This window comes from Macaca nemestrina, chromosome 18 (assembly GCF_043159975.1).
Source record: "Macaca nemestrina isolate mMacNem1 chromosome 18, mMacNem.hap1, whole genome shotgun sequence".
Lineage (NCBI taxonomy): Eukaryota > Metazoa > Chordata > Mammalia > Primates > Cercopithecidae > Macaca > Macaca nemestrina.
This window is the reverse complement of record NC_092142.1, coordinates 60,696,654-60,724,313: the sequence shown is the minus strand read 5'-3', so window position 1 is coordinate 60,724,313 and position 27,660 is coordinate 60,696,654. Positions and strand designations below refer to the sequence as shown.

Sequence of the window (27,660 nt, the reverse complement as noted above, 5' to 3'; positions counted from 1 at the left end):
GGTTCAGAAACATTATAAGGAATTTTCAGGGTTAAATTACACATCAAATATGTGAGAGAAACAGAAATTACATGCTGGTATTTAGGGTCATCTCCTGAGTTGTAATGTTGTAAGTGATTTTGTATGTATTCTCCTCCTTCCTTTATGTGTGAAAGTTGCATCTAGGTCTCAAGGTTAGTAGGCATTTGCTGGAGAAAATGGTGCCTTTCTGTAGTATTTCCCCAATTTGAGTTACCTGCCACCATCTAATTCACATCTTGAATGCAAGTATTATTTCTTGCAAGTACCCCTACTAATAGATAATAGATATTTCTATTATTATCCACAGATTACAGAAGAGGGTTGCTAGGAGGAATGTCACAAGATGCTGTCTGAAGAGAAAGACTGTGGAAAACCATGGCTTCAATGAACTCAGAGGTCAGGACCAGAAAAGGAAATGAGAGGTCACCAAAGCCAAATGTTAATTTCTTGGGATTTCTTCTGTACATGCAAAGAACTCCAGGCCATCCTATGATTCCTCATAAATAAGAGGAAGATTTTAACAATTATGCTCTAAGATGGAACATGACAATTTAGGAGTCATTGGGATCACCCTCCCCCTTTCCAATACTGTTCTGCTTTGACTACAAATATGTCTAATGGTTTTCTAAATTAACCTCTAAAGTTTGAGAGCTATGTCATCTTTGTCAAGTCTGATTGTTGAGTATGTGAATGGATGTTTTTGGTTCAATGTTAGAGCCAAAATTTATAAATAATAATTATTTATAAATAATGATATTGCAAATAAACTTTAAAAAAGACCTTTAAACATAAAAATTCTTTTCTATAAAATACATACTAGGTACTAGGCTAGTAACAGAAAAAGGATATACCCAACACAATTCTCTTGCCTTTCAAGACATGGAGTTAAACTGGATAAATTATAAAAGCAAATAAATGATAAAACATTTGATTTGGCTATCCTGTGGAAGAACTAAGCAGGCAGTGTTTTTAAAGCACAGAGAAAGAATATTTATCTAAGTCTGCAAAGGCAAGATATCTTTCTTGAGGCTGTGTTAGAATGAGTCTTGGAGGGAAGCAAATCTTAGACAGGGAGTATCAAAAAGTAAGGCTAGCTTGAGGTCCTGACACCTGAAAATAAATGGTGATGTGAAGGGATCTCTCAATGGGCTTCATTATTGTGTTTCTCAATGTATGAAATTCTCCAAGTTACAAAAACAATCAGTATCCTTATTTATTTAAGAAATATGTACCAAAGGGTTCCCATTCATTTGGGTGCTGGGAATACAGCATTGAATAGGACAAAAGAGATTTTTTTTTTTTCAAAGAACTGGGAATATGGAAGAAATGTAAATAAATAGAAATACAAAAAAAATTTGATATGATAGAACAACATAGATGGATGAGAAACGAAATGTTTTACTTACAGTGGACAGAATGATATTTGAGTTGCCCAGTGAAGATTTTTTAATCAAGGAAAACCATAGTGAAGAGTTTGGGAATGCTTATGTTAGTTGTTCTCCTAGACTGAATCAGTGGCATATACAAGAAAGAATATGAAGTCCAGATTATAATGGATAAAGGTGAAAGAGGTGCAACAGATGTGGAAACCTGGGCAGAGACCATATTATCCAGGCTTTTGTCAACCAAGATAAGGAGCTCATGTTTACTTCATGTAAAAGAGAAGGCAATTGAAGGGATCTAAAAGCAGGGGGATGATATGATCTGATTTATATTTTAAAAATAATCACTCTGACTCTTATATGAAAATCAGATTGTAGTAGACATGAATGAAAGTAGGAACCCCAGAGAGAAGGTTTTTATCATAAGCCAAGGAACATATTATCTTGACTTTATGGAGTGGTAATACAGATAGAAGGAATACCCAGAATTCACATATATTTTGGATATAAAATTGATAGTAATGGTAGTTCAATTACATGCTCAAAATAAAGATGGAATCTAAAAATAACTCCCAGAATTTTTGGCTTGAATGACTCTGTAATTCATGGGGCCAATGACAAAATTTAGGAAGACAAGAAGTGAATTTGTTTATCAAAGGCTGACATCCTAACTTCTCTACTAATGGACAACAGAAAAGGATAACAGAAATCAGAGTCTTATAGAAATTCTTACATGAGGTGTGTTAGGGGCTGTCTTAGTCAGGGTTCTTCAGAGACACAGAGCCATTTGGTGAGAGAGAGGAGCTTTTAGCAGGAATTGGCTCATAAGATTATGGTGGCTGAGAACTCCTACGATCTGTTGTCTGCAAGCTGGAGGAAAACTAGTATTGCAGTTCTGTCTGAGTCCTAAGGCCCGAGAACCAGGGGAGATAAGATGTAAATGCCAGTCTGGAGTCAGGAGAAGATGAAATAAGATATTCCAGCTGAAACAGTCAGGCAGAAAAAAAGGGAACAAATTTCCCCTTCCTGTTCTTTATGCCTTCAGTGTATTAGATGTGGCTTAAGTATACTGGGGAAGGCAATCTACTTTACTGAGTCCATTGATTCAAATGCTAATCTTATCTGGAAACACCATCATGGACACACCCAGGAATCATGTCTCATCTGTGCATCCTGTGGCCTAGTCAAGTTGCCATATAAAATTTACCATCACAGGGATCATTTGGAAAACATAGCTACATTTTGATTTTTTCTATATATCAATACCTGAGTCAATGAAGGTCACAAGAGACATGATACATTTCAGAAAGAAAAGTTCGGTCAGACTGATCATTTTATATATTTTAGCTTTCTAGAAATTAGAAAAAATGTAAAGGCTCCACTTTAGTTAGTTCATTCTTGGCTGAAGTATGATGGATTCACTTACTGGAAATAATAGTTAGTGGAAATGATGAGATAATATCCCGAAACCTTTATGTATGCTTACGTAAAAGTAGAAAAAAAAAGGCACATATGGCTTTCTCTATAAACATAATACTTTGTCCAGAAAGCTTTCCTGAGATATACCCTTTCTCTTTGGACTGAATACTAAATCTCAAGAGAAGGAACATTTGGTCTTTGTGGTTTAGGTATGATAAAAATTACAGAAGAAACACACTCAAACAAATCATTTTTGTTGGTTTATTGCTACTTACTGATAAAGTTATCTGGTTGTTTGGAAGTTTAGGGTTCTGGCACTTAATTAATGTTGGCTGCATAGAATTGAAGCAATATCCATCGGGTGAGAAAAGTCTTATGTAGAGTAAGTATAAGAAATTCTTATATTAAAAGGTTATTGATGAGAATGCATCTAATCTGTCATGCACTTATCATGCTATAAGCCCTGTGCTACATGTGTGGGGCTTGGATAAAGATAGAAAGACATCCTTGTTTTTCAGAGATTACTGTTTTCTGCAGTAGTTTGACATAGCTCTTGTTTTTAAAATAATAGCATTGTGTGTGTGTGTGTGTGTGTGTGTGTGTGTGTATATGTTTTAGTACTTTCAAATTGCCATAAAAATACTGATTCAAAATAATGAATGCTTAATGAGTTTACAGATAGAAACATATTTATTGAGCTAGACCATAAAAAAAAATGTAGAATTCAATCGGTCATTATGGTGAGAGATGGAACAAACAAAGGTGGTATCACAAGTGCAAGGCAGGAAGACCTGAAGATGCAGAGTCTAGAAAATACATTGTGTGTGTCTTAAAACCTGGTGGGAATAAAGTAAAAACAGAAAATTACAGATACACCAATTTTTGCTATGAGAACATCAATAGAAACTAATAGTGTATTAATAATTAATACCTTTTGTTTTAATATTGTTTGTCCTAGGAATAGAAAGATCATCTTATAAAATAGTTAATTGACTATCAAACACAAAAATACATATGAACATTTCTATAGGTGCATTTTTAAAAAGTGTGATAGAGTTCATGACCTACTTAAGATAAAAACCCTCAGAAGATTAAGCAATATGCATAAATGAGAATGCATGATAAAGGGTAATCAACCCAAATTTTATAGTAAATAAAATAGTTAATAGAGAATTGTACGGGAAATTTATTTAAGATGAAAATAAGAAAAGGAAGGCTGTCCACATTGCTTTGATTTAATATAATATTCAAAGTCCTGACTACCACCAATATCCAAAGAAATGTTAAAGCAGAAACAAAGTTTTAAAGCTTTATAGAAAAGAGGGGAACTGTGCCACTATTTACAGATAATATTGTCATAAACATAGAAAGTTAACAGAGTAAATAGACAAACTATGACTACTAAGCAAGTATTTCAGCAATGCCGCTAAATCTGAATGATTTCTCTGATGAAAGGAAAATGCTAATGATGTCAATTATATAAGCAATTTATAATTTTTATTCTATTATAATCTAAATAACAGAAATTTGTAACCAATTCAGTATTTTGTTTTTAAATTTGATTTTAGTATTTGTTGAGCTCTATAATTTTACATAATATTTAAGTAAGACTAGTGAAGAGATAAGGAAGGAATAGTATTACACTACCAGGTAAAACAAACTTATCACCAAGGTATAAAAAATAAGACAAGCAAATGACAATGCACACAAAAAAAATGAGCAATAAAATCAGATATGGAAATCCTGCTGCAGGTAAAAAGGCAAGCCCAAGTAAATGAACCAAAACTCAAAACTAGTTTGCTTTTAAAAATGCAAATGTAAAACAGTAAGCTATCACTCTAAATTTATGGGAAAAGTATAAAAAGGTGGATACTGTCAAGTATTAGTGAAAGTATTAAGACTGAGAAGATTCATACATCGTATCTCTTCTGTAATCCAACAATGCCACATTGTGGGGTAAATTCAAGAGAAACTCTTACACAGATTCCTAAGCGAACATGTTCAGTGTTATTTATCATGCCTTTTTTTTTTAAGCGAGGTGCTAGAGGCACTGAACGCATCTGCACTAGGAGGATGGATATTATGTCCTCTTAATAAATACTAAGAGTTACTATGGGGCATTTAGAAGTAATAAAATAAATGCACACAAGCCAGCATGTATTCATTCTGAAAAAAAATGTCAAATTAAAAATGTAAATTGCAGAATAAAACTTGTGATGAAATAACATCTATATTCATTTAAAACAAATTCACAGAAATATACATTTTACAAAGATTCGTATCCAATAATATTTATTTTTGCTCACCTGAGAAAAAGTGGCTCATCTACTTGCACTGGAGCTCTAATAAACAAATTGATACATAAATAAAGATAAGATAATGTTAGGTATGCTTAGAAAAATCAGTAAATAATACATTCCTTGGACTTGGTGTTTGGTATAGGAAAGCAAGTATTACAGTGAGGATGGGTAGTGTTCGGACAGTGAAAGTTTGTATGTACTGAAGAAGCTAGACTAAAATGGGAACTCCAGCCTATGAAATTGCACTGTGCAGAACAGGAACCCATATGATTTAGATACGTATTTTCAGTACAAGTTTAGATTTCCGTTATATTTCACATTTGTTGAAATACCCAGACTAAACGTTCTTAGAAATCTTATTGCAATAAAACTGTTTATTCCTGGATTTCTTAAATATAGTTAGTTAATTACGATTTTGTTCACTGAATAACCAATGTTATCTTTGTAAATAGATGTATTTTGTAAATAAAATTTAAGCATCACTATTGGAATCGATAGACATTACTATTAGAATCAATAGAGAAACTGAGGATTTTTAAGATGTCAAGGGATATGATCAAATCTAATATTATTTTCTTCCTTGTAATAGGGTTATATTCAGGATATCACCATCTATTTATTGAGCATCTACACTGCACATAGCTCTGTGATGAGTGTCATTGGGAATAAAGCAGTAGGATAAGTCACAGACCTTGTTCACACAGAGCTAATTGGAGAGATAAATTTAACACACTGAGATAATTAGATGATGTGACCTACCACATATGACAGTATGTAAAGGAAGAGGCAAAGTGTGGGGAAGCTGTCAATTGACATTCAGAAAAAAGAAAAGGTCAAGGAAGTTCAGATGGCTGGAGAAATCAATGTGCAAGAAGTTGAGCTTTTTTTTTTCAGGCTTAGTTCCCCATTGAGAAGAAGGCATTTGTGAGACAATGATTGTTCACATAGGTTATCGCAGTAGTCTATGTCTACTCTGTCTCCAATCTTCTCCGTCAATTTTTGGAAATCTCTATTATCAAGTAAACATCCTAAAATATCACATCTTAAAATGGCCAAGATCTTAAAATGGCCTTCTAGTCAAGGACATATCCAAGAATATTTATTTTTCCTTATTTGAATTTTGCTCTTTGCAATCGTTTTTAATTTGATTCAGTATATACTCGTAGAGTTTGTGGGTGTTTCAGGTTTTCCTGGAGCATATATCCTACTCAAAAGAAACTTCTAGGCTGGTTTTAAGGTTCAAGATGGAGAAGAATGGCCTTGCTATATTAATCAATGACCTCCATGCCAACGTAATTCACCCTAGCTTACTCATCCAAATCCTTTCCCTTCCCTTTTGTCAAAATAAGATTCTCCCCCTCAGTGGCCTTTGCTGAAGACACTCAGAAATGTCCTTCTTCCTATTAGTACCTAACTACAGACACTATATTTATACTTAGGTTCTCTTCACAGTATTGGGCGCAGAGATCAGATGCTAAACCCCCAGGAGTTAAGCAGCCTTCTCGTAAAAGTGGCAAAGTGTACTGAGTGAGTTATTTTACAAATAAAGAAAATAGTCCTAAAAGGTTAATATGTTGGAGATGAAAAAGAATCAAACCAGTTGAACATCTATATTGTCTTTAGATAACAATGGCTATTGGGGGTGGGGGGGAAAGAATAAAATAGAAACTCAATTCCAAGTAAGCATTTATTTGTCATGTTTATTGAACATGGAAATGATTAAGTACTTTCAGGAAAACAAAGATTTATGCGACACAGTCCTTAGATTGTAATCCTTTAACTTACAGTGACTTGTTTAGTGTTATCCTCTGTAAAATAAACTTGCTCTTAAACTGGGCTCCACAGACATTAACAGTTGGTGTGGCTAATGATCATGAATGAAGAGAAAAATCAGCACACAGTGTCACAGATCTTCCATTATCACTCTCACTGACATCACTTTGTCTTACTTCCCAATATTTTTGCTTGATGTATCAGGTAAACCACAGTGGAAGGAAATGTTTTTGTTTGGCTTAACAACAATTAGCTTGACATTTTTTCAGAAACCCCTTGTAGCTTGTATGTACCAATAGCTTCTATTCACTCAAAAAGGTGCACATTTTAATATGATCACATTTTCTGTGACAAAAGAAAAAGAAAATTGGAAAATGATTTTGAAGTTTGTTAAATGGAGTAAAGACAATACTGGAATGTTTTTCTCAATCAAAATAACGTAGAGTTTTTGTTCTATAACATTTTGTCTGTCTTATCAGGGAGAACATTTACAGGAATGCAGGTGTTTTGTATTCAGTTGTCACAGCCACTGTATGACTGACCTGTAAACCTGCAAGAAATATTTAACAATCTTGTCAATGTTTGCTGTGGGAAAAGGCATTTTCATGTCTTCATGTTTCTTACAACTTGGGATGGTCCTGAAAGTCCCGTGTTGAATTGATGAAGTACTAGACTATTATAGTCTATCAAACATGTAAGTTAGGCTCATATTATTTGTAAATTTGTACATGATAATATTCAGGCATATTCTACATTGAAGAATGTAGAAACCAATTTTTCTAGCAATAGGGTGGTTTTATAATCACTTTGATGATTGCAACCAGTGATGCTTTTGTAGTCATACTGCAAAATGATCACTCTTCTCTTTTATCCAATGTGGCTGATGTCAAAGGATGGCACAAACTCTGCACCAAATTCCTTAATAAGGCATTATAAACACTCTCACAAATATGCTTGTGGGATAATGATGAAGAGGTCCTTAAGATTGTTTTCTAAGATTCGTACTCCCTATTTAGACAGAGACATATACATAAGATCATTAAATCAATTTCCCACACTGTGCCCCACCAACTCATCACTAAAATCAAGACTGCTAAAATCCCTCTGATCAATTAGGAGAGAATGTGGTAACCAATACAAAGTTAAGTGATTTGGGAAGTTGTCTTCTAACTACTCAGCTCACGTATAACACAAATGTTCATGACATGGCCATATTGAAAGATGAAGGGTCTTCTCCTGGTCCCCATGAAAGAACCTAATAAGAGTAAGTAATAACTTTCCGGGATCCCACTCTGAAATTGTTCCATGTTCACTGTTTCTTAGTATTTACTTTATGGCCTAGTCTGTTGGCTACTCCTTCATGGGCTGACCTTCTCTGATGCCATGCTGTGACTCACGCATTCTATTTTGCTTCCCACTTTAAGATTGGATGGTGCAGTTCTTTAAAAAAAATTACTGGGTTCTACTTGGGTGACCCCTTGGATGTAGAAATATGGTCTTTGAGTTTTAAAAGGTTTGTATCTGAGGAATTGAAATATTCATTTATCAGTTTCTGCAGAATAGCTCCTCTGTATTGCACTATTGGGTAAGGAAAGTTCAGTTTATTCTTATTGGATCGGAAAGGCAGGAAAAGGGGATGTGGGTAATGTCCTGACAAGAAGATATGGCACACTCAAATTAAGAAATTAAGGATGATTTAATGAGTATATAATTTCATATGTATGGGCATAGTTGAGGAAAACCAAGAAGGGTATGCAGAATGTCACAGCTAACAACAGAAAGGAACCAGCTAATATTATTAGTCCTGACTGGAAAACAAGAATAAGTGGTTGCTGGAAGTTGAAAAGGAAGCTAAAGTTTTTATCTGTGGAATAGGAGACAGGACCTATGGCAAAGAAGGGTGATTGTGCCCTTTCATTTTGTCCACTGATTATGAGGGGCCAGAACAAGGACATAGAAAGAATTAGGCAGGAATAAAGGAAGTAAAATACTATTGAACTTTGTTAATTGATTAGATATTTTGGGATATTATTTTCATAAATTTCTATGCAATGCCAATCAAATAAATGTTACTTTTATCATCATTCTACATATTAAGAAACCGAGAACCTGAAATCTGAAGCAACTAGATCAAAATCACATATCTTCCCCTGATTATAAAGGCTGATATTTACAGCCTTTGAGTGGTTAATTGCTATCTAATGACATTTCTGGGCAGGAACAAAAACATGATCCCATTTATTTGTACCAACAGTGTTTCTGCAAGATTCTCAAATCTTATCCCTTGTGGCGGTAAGTCTTATAAAGTTCTACTTTCAAAGAGAATCAAATCATCTCTTAATTTTCATGGAATCCTTAGTCTGCTATTTTTGCTCATGTCCAGCTTTTTCCCATTCCCTGTGAACAATTTGGGAAGCATCACTTTAGGCTGAGGCTCTATTATATTCACAAGACAGATATGTTTAGAAATAAGATTTCCAATATGTTCCCCATCACCCTTTCTCCTAAACATACATTTGGAAAAAAATTCTTTTTGTAACCATTAGAATGAAATTCAATATATAATTCTGGAATGTCTCAATACCTCTTACACTTATGACATAGATAATAACCAAATGCAACCTCACGTTTTCCAGAGATTTTGAATGTACACTTGTCCTCAACTATAGGGGCAAAATTATGTTTCCTGAATACACCTGGAAAGAAAAGAAAACGTGTTTTTCAGGCAATGATACCAGGAGATAATAGACTATTAAATTATCATTCATAGAAGGGGATTTAGCAAATGTGTGAAATCATCCTCTCCTTACATACTTGGTGCTGAAAGACTGTATAACTGTCTACTGTGAAAAAAGGAAGAAAAAAAAATCTCAATCTTTTCACAAACTCGGGTCATAGAGTTGCTTATTCAGCAAACGCTTATGGGTGCCCTTGACATTTTTCAATGCATCTTTTAGGGGAGAAATATTTTTCTAATCATACAGAGACACTATAAGAAATAAAGATATCTGAACTACTGTGAGGAAACATTTTGATGTTCTATGAAAGGAAATATTAAAGGAGCCTAATTTCACTGAGTTAGGCAGGAGGTCCTCAAATTAAAAAGAAAAGGAATTTAAGCTAACATTTAAAGGACAAAAAAAAATTAGCCAGGTCAGGAGAGAAATAAAGAGAGTTAACATCGGATCACAGGGCAGATGATCCGCATGCTGGAAAAGAGCTTGACTAATTTGGAAAAAATTAAATTGTTGTCAGGTTGCAGTGGGAGAAAGGAAACTTAACATGAGATATAGTTGGAGAAAGAGATAGTGGAAAAATCATATGGGATCTTGTAGAACATTGTGGCAAATATCAATTTTCATTGTTATTCACTTGGGTGGTCATATCTTCATGGCAAGATGACTGTAAATGCTGATATGGAAAAAGCGAATGAAGAGACAAGTCCAGAAACAAAAACATTTTCTCCTGGAAATAGAATTCTAGCTGTTATTTTTTAATGAGTGAATTCACATAGAAATTAAGGTAACTATTGGGTACTAAGCTTCATACCTGGGTGATGAAATAACCTGTACAGCAAACCCCCAAGACACATGTTTACCTGTGTAACAAACCCACACATGTACCACTGAACTTAAAATAAAAGATAAAAAGGAGAGAGAGAAGTCCAATATATTTTCATATTTCCTGGACATTTGTATTTCTTTTTTTTAAAAAAAACTACTTAAAGTTCTGGGATATATGTGCAGAATGTGCAGGTTTGTTACATAGGTATACACGTGCCATGGTGGTTTGTTGCACCCATCAATCCATCATCTACATTAGGTATTTCTCCTAATGCTATCCCTCCCCTAGCACTCCACCCCACAACAAGCCTGGTGTGTGATGTTCCCCTCCCTGTGTCCATGTGTTCTCATTATTCAGCTCCCACTTATGAGTGAGAACATCTGGTGTTTGGTTTTCCGTTCTTGCGATAGTTTGCTGAGAATGATGGTTTCCAACTTCATCCATGTCCCTGCAGAGGACACGAACTCATCCTTTTTTATGGCTTCATAGTATTCTACAGTATATATGTGCCACATTTTCTTTATCCAGTCTATCACCGATGGGCATTTGGGTTGGTTCCAAGTCTTTGCTATTGTGAACAGTGCTGCAATAAACATACGTGTGCATGTGTCTTTGTAGTAGAAGGAGTTATAATCCTTGGGGTATATACCCAGTAATGAGATTGTTGGGTTAAATGGTATTTCTGGTTGTTCTAGACCCTTAAGGAATTGCCACACTGTCTTCCACAATGGCTGAACTAATTTACACTCCCACCAACAGTGTAAAAGCCTTCCTTTTTCTCCATATCCTATCCAGCATCTGTTGTTTCCTGACTTTTTAATGGTCATTATTCTAACTGGTGTGAGATGATATCTCATTGTAGTTTTGATTTGCATTTCTCTGATGACCATAGATGATGAGCTTTTTTCTTATGTTTGTTGACCACATAAATGTCTTCTTTTAAGACGTGTCTGTTCATATCCTTTGCCCACTTTTTGATGGGATTGTTCTTTTTTTTATTGAAAATTTGGTTAAGTTCTTGTAGATTCTAGATACTAGCCCCTTGTCAGATAGATAGTTTGCAAAAATTTTCTCCCATTCTGTAGGTTGCCTGTTCACTCTGATGATAGTCTATTTTGCTGTGCAGAAGCTCTTTAGTTTAATTAGATCCCATTTGTCAATGTTGGCTTTTGTTGCCATTGCTTTAGGTGTTTTATTCTTCACTTTAAGTAAGAAATGTACCGTTTTAATTAAGAACATATTGTTTGAACTTGTAATTTTACTGCTAAAAATTTATCCTAAGTAAATTAATGGATAGGCTCACAAGGACATGTTTAAAGGATGCTAATCACAGCATTGTTTACAATAGCAAAAAGAAAAAAAATGGTGCAAATAGCAAAAGAGACGGTATGTTTGTATAATGAGAAGATTATGTGGTCATACAGTTATTGATATGAAAAGCTTTATATCATGCATTAATTTTAAAAAGCATATTATAAAATATCATATGCAGATTAAGCCTACCATTATTATAAACAATATTAACTTCTCTGTGCCCTATTGGATTTTCATTCACATAGATGATGTATTTATTACTTTTAGAGTCATATAAAAGTCATGAGAGCCATTTTAATTTGAAAATGACAATTATACAAAAGTTCATTTTTATTTCTTTTACTTTCGTCTTCTCTTAATTTATTTTACTATTTGAAAATCATTATTTTCAAAAAGTATTTTTTATGCCTAAATCAGGAAACAATTATTTGTAAGATAATTTTCTAGAATCTGTCTGCTTCTATGTCATCTGGAATGCATGTCCCATATTGTTCCTCAAATTTCCTTATTGCTGCCATTCAAAATGTTAGTAATGGGGCATAGTATAAAAATCATCCTTTGGAATCAGGCAGTCTTGAGTTCAAACTCCAGATGCTACTTATTTAACTGAGCAAAATACAGGATAATTATACACACTTTGATTCCCACTGTTTTAAGTCTCTGTAATGCATTTAGTATAGAGTCTACAACACAGAAGGAATTCAATAATAATAGCTTTAAGTACTATTACCTCTTAAAAATTTGTCCTTGGAATAAAGTAATCACAAATGAAAGCAAGAATACGTGCCATCTCCCAAACTTGCTTTAGCTTAGCTCATCCAAGCAATTATCTTATATATAGCCATTAAAAGTGGTCATTATAATAATAGTTGAAAAACGTTTAGTATATTATGTGAAGACCTCTAATAAAAATAAATTGGTTACTGTGTAAAAGAGAGAGAGAGAGAGAAGGAAAGAAGGTCCAGGTACTGTACTGAGGAAGAATTATAGTAGAAGAGACGATTGCAAACAAACTAGGAAAGAGTTCAGAGATGTGGAAGGAAGCCCCAGGGAAGGGGCTGTTCTGGAGGCCCAGAGAGGAAAGAAATGTTTGAAGAGTGGTCTACTTGGCCGGGCGCGGTGGCTCACGCCTGTAATCCCAGCACTTTGGGAGGCTGAGGCGGGCGGATCACGAGGTCAGGAGATCCAGACCATCCTGGCTAACACGGTGAAACCCCTCTCTACAAAAAATACAAAAAAAAAAAAAAAAAAAAAAATTAGCCGGGCGTGGTGGCGGCGCCTGTAGTCCCAGCTACTCAGGAGGCTGAGGCAGGAAAATGGCGTGAACCCGGGAGGAGGAGGTTGCAGTGAAACGAGATCGCGCCACCGCACTCCAGCCTGGGTGGCAGAGCAAGACTCCGCCTCAAAAAAAAAAAAAAAAAAAAGGTCTACTTGGCAAAAAAACCTGAGTAATCTAGAGAGGTGCAGATGCAAAGTATCTATTGAATTTGCCTCCAGTGACCCTTGCAATCCATAGTCAGAGCAGTAGCCTGGATTGAATCAAGTAGATTAAACCAAATAAGTGGATGAAAGAAAAAAATGGGATCTTAGGAAATAGAGACAGTAGTTATACACATATTTTAGCTTACCTTCAGAAGCAAATTTCTTCAGATAACAGTTTATAAAAATATATGGCACCATAGGATAATATTTTTAATGTTTATATTTGTATATCTAAATATTAGAGAAATGGGATCATGCCCTATGTTATTTAGGATAGACCAGTAAATAAAGAGAGTTTGATGACTGGGGATTGAGAGGGATGGCCAAACTGTAGGATCAAAATCCCTGATCACATAGAAGAGATGGAGAGAGGCTGCAGTCCAGAGAAGATGGAGAGGAATTGGCCTTTGACTCGGCATCATTTTCTCAGTAAGAGGGAATAACTAATGGATCATTAATTCATCCATTCATTCTAACAGAAAAAAAAAATGAAAGTATTTGTTAATTCCGTTATGATCCAGCTACTGTGCCAAAGGCTGGGCATGTTTAGGTGAGAAGACCAACATGGTCTCTGTTATCATGGGGCTTTTAGTCAAGCACAGGTTACAGAAAATAAATGAATAAACAAACAAATGAAAAACAAAGTAAAATGAAATGACTTCAAGAAAACAAAAAGGGCTGAGCTTGGTGGCAGGCACCTATAATCTCCTGGGAGAGGAGGATCACTTGGGCCCAGGAGGTCAGGGTCACTGTGAGCTATAACTGTGCCACTTCCCTCCAACCTGGGTGACAGAAAGAGCAAGACCCTCTCTCTAGAAACAACAACAACAATAGCAACAACAAAGAAAACAAAAAGTGAGGTTGAATGTAGTGAGAGTGATGAGGGGAAGGAGGGAAGTTTAGATAGAGTAGTCAAGGGAGGCCAGTATCCTCTTGGAAGACGGGGTGTTTGTGCAGAGACCCCAGTGAATGTGTGAGCTGTTCCAGATCTGAAGGAGGATCCTGCCAAAAAGGCAAAGAATCAAAGAGGAGAGGAGTTTGGAGAGGTATGGCCACCAGAGCTGTCCCTAAACAAAAGCGTTTATATACCACAGCAGGAGGCAGACACTGTTGCAGTTACTTAGGGTTTGAAATCATTTAAAAGAAAAACTCTGATGTTAGCTTATTTAAGGAAGGATCTATTGGCAACCTACCCTGAAGCACTTAACCTTATCTTGCCCCATAATGATTCTTTTTTTTTTTTTCCCCCTGAGTTTTTTGAGGTAAAACCCTGCATGGTGTGCTCCCTTACGTCTCTGTTTCAATACTGTATTTAATCTTTTAAAAATATCACCTTTATTTGGCACAGAACTGGCTCTCAAATATATTACAAGCATTATGCCAGTCTCCAATAACTGCTGAAATGCTGTTACCTGATGTTTCAGCTGCTATCAAGTTCCTAGTTGCTTTGAGACTGTTTTACATTTCATTAGTATAATGATAGAGTTTACAGTTATCTACAGTATGTAATTACATCCATTAATAGTAACACTGCATTTTTACATTAATTATAATGAGAATTAATGAATAGTTATGTGGATTTTCAGCTACAGGGAAAAATTTTGGTATCAATTATTCTTATATAGCTAAAGACGAATTTATGGACAAATTTACCTCAGTAATTCTTTTAGGAAAATATGAGATTTCAAGTTCCAGTAACCATGAATTATGAAATTTAAAAAATATATAAAATGAGAAATTAGAGCCTGTAAGTGTACATGAAAGAGGTTTATTGTAAGAGCAGACAGCATGGAAAGGTGTTAAGGAGAAGTAGCTAGACCATTATTAGAAGCCCTTATCTGCCACTTTCAAACTCTTGTTTAAACCCTTTCACCCTTTGTTTCTTTCTCCTTTGTAAGTTAAGGCTTATGATGACTACTGCCCCAAACTGCGCCAATTTATTTTTTTTTTATTTTTTGAGACGGAGTCTCGCTCTGTCGCCCAGGCTGGAGTGCAGTGGCGCGATCTCGGCTCACTGCAAGCTCCGCCTCCCGGGTTCACGCCATTCTCCTGCCTCAGCCTCCCGAGTAGCTGGGACTACAGGCGCCCACAACGGCGCCCGGCTAATTTTTTGTATTTTTTTTTAGTAGCGACGGGGTTTCACCGTGGTCTCGATCTCCTGACCTTGTGATCCGCCCGCCTCGGCCTCCCAAAGTGCTGGGATTACAGGCGTGAGCCACCGCGCCCGGCCAACTGCGCCAATTTAAAGAAATAATTTTGTAAATTTTCAGTGTGCTGCCTGGCACATTGCAAATACTCTACAAATGGTAGTTGTGTATATGGAGAATATGGAAGCAATGTCAATGAATAAAGGCTTAAGAAATATTATTTTTCCTTAAACATGCAAGAGAAGGCAAAATCTTGGTTTAAAACTGTATTCTTTGATGTCCAACAGGAAAAAAATGGACCAGTAGTGTAAGTGAGGCTGAGAGAGGCAGGAGGTGGTTGTCGAAACTGTATTTCATGGCCCATAAAATCAGAGCGGCATTACAATTTTGAATGGAAGACCAACCGCAGTCAAAAAGTAAATTCCCTCCTGGCATGCATATTATCCATAATAAGGCAAAATGAATTTACAAGCATCTCACTGAAATGCAGGGGAGTAAGATACTAAAATTATTCTAGGTGCCCAAGGCCGGTTAAAGAAAAATTAACGTGTTATAGAAATTATTACTAATTTAGGACTTGCAAAATACTTTCATGGGTTTACATGCAGCCTTGCTCCCTAAATATTTACTGTCTTTTCATCCCTCCCTCTCTCTCTCCCTCCCTCCATCCCTTCTCTCTCTCTCTCTCTCTCTCTCTCTCTCCTACAAACCCCTCTGGTTCCTGAAAGTGAAGGCTTTTGCTCCAAAGGTTTTCAGGATGCTGTGATTCATGATGCAAATAGATGGGAATGTTTTGTCCCTTTTGATGTTTGTACTTTACATCCTAATTATCTGAACTTCTCTTATTAAATTATCAAATCCTGTGACAATCATTGTCGTCATCAGGGCAGGGATTATCATTCCCATTTTTGTGTCTGGCAAATATTTGCCCTGGATGCTATTAAGCTACGTGATCCTTCCCTCATCCAGTTAATCACAAAGAAAATAGAAGGCAAAATATCTGAGCAATCAGTGTTGTCAGGAACAATTCTCTACATGAATTTCTCTTTCTCTTATCCACTGCCTCAAATTAAGAGCACATCAGCATTATAAAGAAAGGAAAATACCTTGACAGTTTCCAAATCTTGAGAAAGCACAGGATCATTCAGTAATGAGATTTCCATTCCCTCTTGTACTTCCTATGCAGGGGAGTGTCCCATGCAGATGGCTGTCAAGCAAGCCTGGGAACAATATCACCAGCAAAAGTTGCCTGATGGAGACAGAAAAGGAGCCCTCTGTCCTCTGCCTGCAGATTTGAAGTGACCTCTGCTTGAAGTCTTTGCCTTCATTAGCAGAAAATTCCTTGCTTCACGTTTGGAGACGTGGGCTCAAGAGAGGCAGGCTAATGTTCTCTAAATTGGGTTTAAGATTAGACCTCCACTCTAATATCCAGCTACGTTTAGAGTCTTAAGAATCCTAATTTCCTCCAAAGGGAGCCTAATTTAATCTCCCTTCCAGGTGGGCTCTTGAAAATGTGCTGCAACATAGACAGGCCCTCGACCTCTCCCTCCACCTTTAATCTTTCACTTAGGTTATCCTAATCGGCTATCCCTGCATGAATCAGTTAAGTGGTGATTTGTGAGAAGATTTCATTTGGGTATCATATGCTACCATGTCTGTTAGATACATGACCCAATAAAAAAATATTGGCTCATTCCAGGAAAAAAAATGATTTTGAATTTATTAGAAAATCCACTGTTCTGCTGAATCTCCTCCCCAGCTGCAGAAAAGCAACAAGCTTACCGCAATAACAAGAACGCACGACTATCTAGGTCTTTAATAAAAGAGAGGCCAATTAAAAGGTCAGAGGGCAATTGAAAATCAAGACTCAAATAGACTTTAAATCAAATAGCCTTAAGGTGTAGTTGGAGAGCATTTTCCTTAACCATGCTTCCTTCTCTTCTTGTAGTAAAGCATAAAATACAGGCTTTCTAAACATTGAATCAAAATATTACATATTTTAACCTTGTAAAATTGTTAACATTGATTTTTAAAGAGAGTAACAGAGCAAAAAGATATGAGATGTAAATATATATATTCTCTTGACATATCCATTCATTCACTAGTTTAACAAATATTTATTGCCATCTTACTCTATGGTACGCATTGTTCTAGACACTTGCATAAGATCCCTAAACAAAAGTGCCATATTGTCTGCCATCTACGGACTTACAGTATTGTGAGAGAGATAGACAATAAACAAAAATACTCTGTTGTATCCACTGAATGTTAATCTTATTTTGATACTATGCCAGTTTTTTTTTAATCTCTCTGAATCTATATATTCACTAAATCATTTTACATAAGGCTTTTAAAAGTCAAATTGGTGTGTGATGTGTATGCGTGTATGCGTGGTGGGGTGGATAATGAAAGCACAGCAATTTTCCTAAATTCAGATTTTTAACTAATTTATAATATATAAATAAGAAAACTTAGGAATAAAATTCCAACAGGTATTTCTGACTCTGAAGTCATCCTATTACTGTTATCCTGCAACACCTCTAAGAAACAATGCTGCTGACATAAATGGATAAAAATGAAATTGCTTTTTTCCTAATAACTTATTTTTTTCTTTTGTGAATTCTCTGTATTCTGATACAATTCAATGACTTCTCCTTTCCTTTCCTTTTCTTTCCTTCCTTCCTTCCTCCCTTCCTCCTTGTCTTTCTCCCCTTTCCCTTCCATTCTTTCATTTTTTCTCCCACTTTTTAACTAATAAAATATAAACAAAAGGAAGCTTTAAGATCACTGAGAATGCTTAGTTTAAAATATTAGATACAGATTTTTGTTTCTGTTGATTGTTTATTTTTGTTTTCTTGACCCTTCAGCTACTTTTCTTTTATAGGAAAAGAAGTTGAACAGGTTGCTTTTTGTTTGTTTGTTTCATTTTGTTTTGGTTTTGAGACAGCATCTTATTCTGTCACCCAGGCTGGAGTGCTGTGGTGCAATGACAGCTAACTGCAACCTCTGGGCTCAAGCAATCTTCCCACCTCAGCCTCCCGAGTAGCTGGACCACAGGTGCACACCACCACAGGCAGCTTATTTATTTATTCATTTATTTATTTATTTATTCATTCATTTATAGAGATGGGGACTCACTGTGTTGCTCAGGCTGGTCTCAAACTCCTGGGCTCAAGCAATCCTCCCACTTCAGTCACCCAAACTGCTGGGATTACAGGAACGAACTACTGTGCCTGGCCATATTTTTTTGCTTTTTTTCCTGTTATTATCCTTCCTCTTAAAAAAATTATCAGGGACTCCATTTACTTCCAGAATCAAGTTCTCACCTAGAATTTTCGGACTTAAGATTCTTGAACAACTGGGCTCTAACCTATACTGATTTTAACATTAACAAAAACACATTTTCTACCTTGCAGTAACAACTGTAATTCCATTGATCGTACAGATTGAACATGGTGTGAAAGTTCATCTATCATTGTCCTTTCTCCATCTTATTTATTTTTTATAAAATGGCAATTCTTCCTTCTCACCTTATTTTCAGGATTTCCGTACAGCTCTCTCTTCCTGTGTTGTCAGAGTGACTTGCTGTCCAGTCTAAGTCTGCAGAGAACTTAGAGTCTTTTGCTCTGGTGTATATACCTGCCTGAGATAACAGATTCCAGTACTTAAGAGAAGGGCATTATGGGAAACAACATCTGTAAGAAAGGCAACTATTTCCTGAGGTCACACACACACGCACACACATTCTTCAGACCTAAAACAGTGTTTCTGTGGGGCTGCTTCTTCCCCAACTCCATGCACAGCTGGGAAGTATAGACAATTAACGCAAAGAAAAAATAATTGCTTTTTTTATGTTTAACTTTCTTACTGAGGCCATTGAGCTTTCTTTACTGAAAACCTATCTTATAATAAATAATCTTGTCAGCACAAAATAAGCCAATTATAAATACAATAATTTTCATATGTAATACAACAACCTTTAATAATTTTTCAGTTTTTGGTTGTTTCTGTCCCCTAGATATTTACTAAACATATGTATACAACTTTAACCTGCAAATTAGAGGCCAGAAACCCCCACTCAGTTTTCTAAAAATATCTCGGTATCTCCGTAATATCATTTCATTTACATTGTTATATCCTGAGACTGAAAGCTTCCTATTTCTCCTGCCTCTTTTCTGTCTTGCTTATACTTGCCAGTTACATTCTCAATTGCTATGCCACTCTGCCCTTTCTTTTTATATCATCAGAAAACAATGAAAAAGAAAAATGAAAATCTGCAGGTCGAGTGAGTTGCCATCTTTTCCAATTTATGTGGCAATTTTGTATTGGCAATGTAAAGTTTCTTTAATACAGTTAATTTTCAAAAAGTATCTGTTTTATACAAGGTATAGACAGACACTGGTCATTTGCTACTCCAATTTCACCATTGATAAAAACAAGGATTCCACTGAATTTTAGTTTTACATAAAGTATATCAAGGCAATAACCCAAAATGCCATTTCCACCTTTTCCAAACTCAGTTCTTTCCATGTGACCCCTTGGCCACTTCTACCTCTATGGCTCCACATATATGGTTTCCTTCTATCTTGAATATCATGATTATACCTTGTTTCTTGTGCAAGCAGAAAATCCAGTTTTTCCTTAGGGAACAATGCCATTGTAGAGGCTTTCTTAACTCTCAGGACCTACACTTCTACAGACAGAAATAGAGATGGCTGCATCTGAAATGCCATGGTGGCACATTGTCTCTCAAGGTGACACATACCACAACAGATGGAATAACAATCACTCTTAAACCCATCCACTCACTAGATCATTATATTCTTAGATAAATTAGTCCTATATATGTTCCCAAGGCATAGCAGAGAACTACACAAATGGTTCACATACAATGAATTTTGGCCCCGTGTTTTGGAGTGCTGCCCTGTTTCTCCAATCATACCTCAGATGAAAATTGCATTGACAGTAACAATAATAAACCCTAGAGACTGGGGAGGGGAAACTAATTCTTAGATTTACTGCATCATGTTAATGACAATGTCCAATATTTAACAAAAGACATAAAACACGAAATAAAATAGTATAGTGTGCCCCCTCGACACAAAGTCAGCCAATATACACTGTTCCTGAGGAAGCCCACGTTGACAGACTTTAATAAGTTACTATAAATATGTTTTTAAAATAACTAAAGACAACTATGTCTAAGAATTAAAGCTTAAGAACACTGTCTCGCCAAATAGATAACATGAATAAAGAGAGATAAATTACAAACCAAAAAGAAAAAAACGGAAATTCTAGTTTCATAAAGTACAATGACTGAAATGAAAAATTCACTACAGTGGCTCAATAGTAGTTATGAACTAGCAGAGAAAAGGATTGTGAACTTGGAGATAGGTTGGTAGATATTATGTAATACAAAGAACAGAAAAAAAAAAGAAAGAAAAACAAATGAGCAGAGCATCAAACCATTAGAATAGCCTCAAGGACAACAATATATAAATAGTGGAAATCCTAAAAAGTGAGGAAAAGGAGAAAGCAACAGAAAATATATTTAAAGAAATAATTTCTGAAAACTTGATGCATTTAATGAAAAACATTAATGTACATATCCAAGAGCTCCACAGACCTCAAGTGAGATAACTCAAAGACATTCACACAAAGATACCAAGACTCTTTTTTTTTTTTTTTTTTTTTTGAGACGGAGTCTGGCTCTGTGGCCCAGGCTGGAGTGCAGTGGCGCGATCTCAGCTCACTGCAAGCTCCACCTCCCGGGTTCACGCCATTCTCCTGCCTCAGCCTCCGAGTAGCTGGGACTACAGGCGCCCGCCACCTCGCCTAGGCTAGTTTTTTGCGTTTTTAGTAGAGACGGGGTTTCACCGTATTAACCAGGATGGTCTTGATCTCCTGACCTCGTGATCCGCCCACCTTGGCCTCCCAAAGTGCTGGGATTACAGGCGTGAGCCACCGCGCCCGGCCTACTCTACTTTCAATAACATATACCACAAATAGTAGAAAGTTAACAAAGATATAAAAGACTTAAACAACACTATAAAACATTTAGTCTTAACAGATAACTCACACAACACCACACTCAACAGCGGAATATACATTCTTCTCAAGTAAAGAAAGAATATTATGTAAGATACACTGTAAGATACAAAATAAATAAATTAAAAACGGTTGAATTAACATAAAAATGTTCTCTTACTAGAACAAATGAAGTTGCAATATGAGAAAAAATTTGGGGAAAATCACAAATACATAGAAATTAAACAATGCCCTCCTAAGTAATCAATGAATAGAGGAGAAGTAAGATAAATTAGAAAACATTTTGAGATAAATGAACACAGACCACTATCTACACAAATTTATGAAATACAGCTGAGGCAGCATTTAGAGGAAAAACAATATCCCTAATTTTAAATTTGGATTAGATGATGTTTTCTTATATATGACACTAAAACACAAGCAACAACAACAAAAAAATCATAGATATAGTGGATTCCATCTATATTAAAAATATTATGCCCCAAAGGATACCCTCAAGAAAAAGAAAAGACAGCCAAACAAATAAGAAAAAAAAAAAAAAAAAAAAAAAAACTTTGCAAGTCATATATCTGACAAAGGACTTGTATCAAAAATATTTAACAAAACTCCTTCAACTCAATGACAAAATGATAAATAACCCAATTAAAATAGGCAAATAATTTCAATAGATATTTCCCCCCAACAGATTTAAATGTCCAATAAGCACATAAGGAAATGCTCAACATCATTATTCTTTAGAGAAAACAACTCAAAACCCCAAGACACACACTGAGATGACAAAGGTTGGTGAGGATGTGGAGAAGTGGAGTCTTTGTACGCTACTGGTGGGACTTAGCAATGACACATTCATTTCAGAAAACTAAAAATGTGAAACATGAGTTTCTTATGACTAAGCAATTGAACTCACAGGACTACACTCAAAATAATTTAAAACATAAGTCTACATCAATGTTAACAGCAACACTGTTCATTGTAGCCAAAAAGTGGAAACAACCCAAATATCTATAAACAGATGAATGAATCAACACAATATAGCATATTTATACAACAGAATATTTTCCAGTCAAGAAATGGAATGAAGTATTGATACTTGGTACAACATGGATGCACTTTGAAAATATCCTATTAAGTGGAAGAAGAAAGACAAAAAGACTACATATTGTCTGAATTCATTTAACTGAAATGCCCAGAAAAAGAAAATCTGTAAGACATGGAAAGAATATTATTTTTTGCCAGAGGCTGTAGCGGGAAAGGGAAGGATGATGAACAATGACAGCTAAGGTGTATGGGTTTTTTTTTTTTTTTAATGGAGTCATGAAAATGTTATAAAATTAGACAGTAGTTATATACAACTCTTTGAGTTCAGTAAAAGCCATTCAATTACATACTTTAAAAGTATATAATTTACACTATAATTCTATAGTAGGTGAAACATATTTCAATAAAAATGTTATTTAAAAAATAATGCAGCTTGAATTTTACATTTATTTGTGTGGTTAATTAATTTATGACTTCTTCGAAATATTGAATCTCACAAGGACAGAAACATTTGTTTTTCACCCTTCATCCCACAACATCATTATTGAATCCACTGTATCTGAAGTGATTCCTATCACTCGGTAGGCATTGAAGAAATGTTAAAAGAGTAGTTCTTTTAAAGTGTGGAATGAAATTTGTATATGGCAACACAATTCCATGCTAGACCAATCATATCCTCATAAGACCGGAATGTCCTTGGCCAACTTCAGGGGAAAAAAATAGCTGTTTAATAATTTATTTTTATTAAATTCATTCTCATTTCCTGATCTGAAATGAAAAGAATTCCCTTAATTAACAGTCATGAGCCACATCATATTATGCATGATTTAAATAAGAACAAAATGCTAAAATAGATTTCTTTTCTAAACAAATCGGTCCTCTGTTTTTGCTTATTCCATTTTACTTAATAAGATAACCACTGCAGTTATGCAGGTGACAAAAATCAGGTCAAAGTTACAATCACTCACAAGCCATTTATCAAAGGACCTTGGGAAAATCAGTGCTTCTACTTCGCCCTGTAAAAGGTTCTACTCTGGAAGAGTGGCAAGTATATTTTGTACTATTATGGTTTATATATCATTTGACCAACAAGTGTAAAATCACTGGCTGGCAAAGGCCTGCTTTGCTCTTACAATATTCCTGATAATTGATAGATAAAGCTAGCCTGGGAATCACTCTCCAGTAATAGCAGTGATGTCTTAAGCTGCGTAGGCTTGCAGTTTACCCTGGATTCACTCTGACTGTGACTTCAGATTCTCTGTATCTTAAAATTCTAGCCTATTTTCAGAACAGTGTTTTGTTTCTTTTTTTGCCAAGGTTAAAAATGTGTACATTTCAAAATATCATCCAGTACTCAAAATATCCACTGAGTTTTTCGTTAATCATTGAAAATGTTAAGCAGTATAACAACTGATATCTTACACTAACTGTGGCATAGCAGGTGCTTTGCATACTTTATAAACCATATTCTCAAAATACAGATGAACAAACTAAGACCTCAGATTGTTCAGATAATTAATCAGTGGGAGAAGGCTTTATCCCACGGTGGAAGGAATTGGATTCAGACACAGCTGAGTTTGTTTACTTATGTTCATTACACCATTGGTTCTCAACTGGGAATTAATAACTTTGCCACAGGGGACATTTGACAATGTCTGAAACATTTTTGGTTGATATTATGGGGTAGAGAGTACTATTGTCATTTAGTAGGTAAGGCTAGGAATGCTGTTAAACATCATCCAAGGCACAGGACAGCCCCCCACAACAAAGAATTATATGGCACAAATATCAATAATGCTGAGGTTGAGATATCCTGCATTACGTCAATGGCTCCCGACTTCTAATGTACATGAGAACCACCTAGGGAAGTTCATAAACACTGACACATTTTCTGAAGAGGTTTTGATTTAATTTATCTAATATGCAAGCAGGATATTGGAATTTTTTAAAGACTCTCATTGAATCCAACTGAAGCCAAATTAGAGCACTATGATAGGAAACCTCATTGCCTCTATACAAGTTGAGGCTAAGATACTACTCGTCAGTTGGGACATTTCTATAAAAACTTCCTTGAATTATGGGGACAAGTTGGGGTATGGTGGTGGTAAATGACCTTCTACTTCACTCCAACTGTTTTGCCAAAAATGAATTCAAAGACCAATTTGTTCATCAGCAGACTTCAGGTGGTGATGGTCCATTGGGCCTAAACTAGAGAACACATCACTAAGAGTTTTTCGCCAGCTATCTTAAGTCCTTAGTAGTAGAATTAGAAATTAACAAGCTTCTAGGAAATCTCTTAGGAGTCTGTATCTACAACACAGTTTCCAGACAATCACTATTTTGTAATTTTTGAGTCCAAAATCACAGACATATTCTACCTTACGTATTCTCCGTAGAGTCTCTAAATCTACTGTCATTATTCTACTTCCTGCTCTGTGCCCTGGGAGGATGCTTTACTATCACATCTTATAAATTGACTTTTCATTAAAGTTTCTTTGAACACCGCTTTGGAATGTACTAACATTTCCTTGATGACAAGGAAGCTAATGAAAACAAGGCTTCATAGAAAAAAGTGCTTATTAGTGTTATTATTACTTTACCCTTATAGTGGCTTTTTTAAGAATTCAATTTAAAAATTAAACACACATTTTGTCATATGCATGCCCAACAACATCATCAAGAAGCGGAAGTCCTTAACCAAATCTTTCTCATCTAGGTCACACCCAGTTCATGTCAACACAAGTTAGATAATGGATTTTAGCTTTTGCCTAAGCCTCAGTTTTCTCCTGACCATTCACGATGAAAAAATTCAGACAAGGTTTTTGAACTTCAGAACTTGAATCCTAAACACTGAAATATACCAATCTTCATATAGTGTTTTTAGTTTGCTAGGCTTCTTTTATAGTAATTTTCTGGAGCGTCTCTTTTTGGAGCAGGAAGTGGGGCTAGAGGTTTTGAGGGTATAGGCATTTTATAAGTCAAGGTCCAAAGGAAAAGAAAATCTCAAAATATAGTAGTTTCAAAAAAGTTTATTTTTAATGGACTGTGTAAAAATAAGAAGTATGCATTCTGACCTTAATCAACTCCCTATTCCGCTCTCCAAATGGGGGTTCCATGTCCTACCACACTCAGAAGCACAAGGATAGAGAAAGCCGTTGGTATACTCACAGGTGCTACTTCTGGAATTAAGAAAATAATAAAAAGGGTAGGAGGCATATCTGGAGGGAAAAGGCAAAGCTGGTTGACACAGCGGTCATTTGCTACTGGCTACTCATTTATATATATTTCTTAACTTACACAATGTTTTCACCTGAAATACTTCATTAGGTCATTAAACTTTAGATAAGGTATCTTAAATATAGCATTTAGAAATTCTGTAGAAGATACATAAACCAATAGTTCATGTTTTGTAAAACAAATCCCAATCCCATGAAGTTACTGACCAATTAAATGTCTCCCAAATATAAAATTAAGTTTGTATTTTTATTTCTTCCTTTCTTCATTTATTTATTTGTTTTTAACATTTTTCATTTAAAATTATTATGTATCCATTATAGCTGTATCTATTTATGGGCTATGTGTGGTATTTTTATATAAGCATACAATGTGAAATGATCAAATCAGGGTAATTAGGATATGAATCATCTCAAGCATTTACATTTTTGATTAGGATTTCCAATTCCACTCTTCTAGTTGTTTTGAAATAAACAATAAATTATTATTAACTATAGTTGCCAAATTGTGCAACAGAACACTAGATCTTATTCCTTCTCGCTTTCTTCATTTCTATATCCCGCATTTACTTACTCCTTCATTAATTTAACAAAAATTCACCAGCACCTTTATTGAATAGCTATGATATGTTGACCCAGAGGGCTTAATTTTGACAGACATGATCTCTGCTATTTACAATATAATGGAAAACAATTAGGTTTGAAAAAATGAAACATCATTTATTGGGATATTTTTTGAAGTGTATTACATCAATGTCATTAAACTGTAAGTAAACACACTTTTGTTCAAATTTTTAATTTTTCCGATTATGAAATGATTACAGGATGTATGATTTATGAACCAGAGTCTAGAACTCAACTTCTTGACGTCAAGATCATTGCTTTTTACAAACTAAGTTACTAACTCTTGAGAGTTTTGTTATTAAGAATTGATCATCCTTATGTGTAAATGATGTTTCATATTGGAGTCTTTTCCTCCCTGTTTTATAAAAATATTTCAATCTTCACTTTTATTAAACATACACCATATTTATTTCTCTTAAGACCTGGAATATAATTTTAAGAGATAAAGAATGACTACAGGAAATTCTTTACATTCTGACAACAATTAGCCAAACCATAGAACGCAGGTAGTTTAAAATGAGCTTCTTAGATTTTGAATAATCATATAACTGAAACTTAAAATTGTGAATTTATTCAACTATAAGTTATTTTTTAATATTATGAACTCCATAATTTGTTCTGAACAATTTGATCCAATCTAAATAAATTGGAAGTATCTACAAACTGTACAGGCAGATATTTCTTTTCTTTTTTCTTTTCTCTTTTTCTTTTTCTTTTTCTTTTCCTTTTCCTTTTCCTTTTCCTTTTCCTTTTCCTTTTCCTTTTCCCTTTCCCTTTCCCTTTCCCTTTCCCTTTCCCTTTCCCTTTCCCTTTCCCTTTCCCTTTCCCTTTCCCTTTCCCTTTCCCTTTCCCTTTCCTTTTCTTTCTTTCTTTCTTTCTTTCTTTCTTTCTTTCTTTCTTTCTTTCTTTCTTTCTTTCTTTCTTTCTTTCTTTCTTTCTTTCTTTCTTTCTTTCTTTCTTTCTTTTTTGAAGAATAAGACCACGTAATAAAGCTGCAAGAGTGGGACACTCCATTATGTACTTTCTAAATAGGTAATTCTTCCATTATTGATGTTGCCCTCATTTTAATTAATCACCTGGAGGTAGGAACAGGGACTTCAGAGTCTTGTGTTGGATCTGGAAGTTGATCTGAGCATTACTGTTTAGAGGGGAAGAGTGTTTTCCCACGTAAGACATCAGAATCTTAATTCAGACAACACATTAAGCCACACGAAAATAAATAACTATGTTAATAAGTACTCCAAAAGTCTTAAAGAGAAACTCAATTGCTGGAAAGAGCGTACTGAAACCAAGAGTGTACATTCAGACAAAAGAT

At 35.2% G+C, this 27,660-nt stretch overlaps 1 protein-coding gene across 2 annotated transcripts in view; it reads left to right on the top strand.

Annotated features, from left to right (window-relative positions):
- LOC105491484 (cadherin 8) overlaps positions 1-7,213 on the top strand; it is a 397,938-nt gene extending 390,725 nt beyond the window's left edge. Inside the window, exon 13 of one of the 2 annotated variants that reach the window (XM_011757975.3) lies at positions 329-7,213. In XM_011757975.3, coding sequence (XP_011756277.1) covers positions 329-440 — 112 coding nt within the window. In that variant the 3' untranslated portion in view covers positions 441-7,213. The remainder of the gene's footprint in view (positions 1-328) is intronic. The other variant, XM_011757976.3, reaches the window with a different exon arrangement.
- The last annotated feature ends 20,447 nt before the right edge of the window (positions 7,214-27,660 follow it).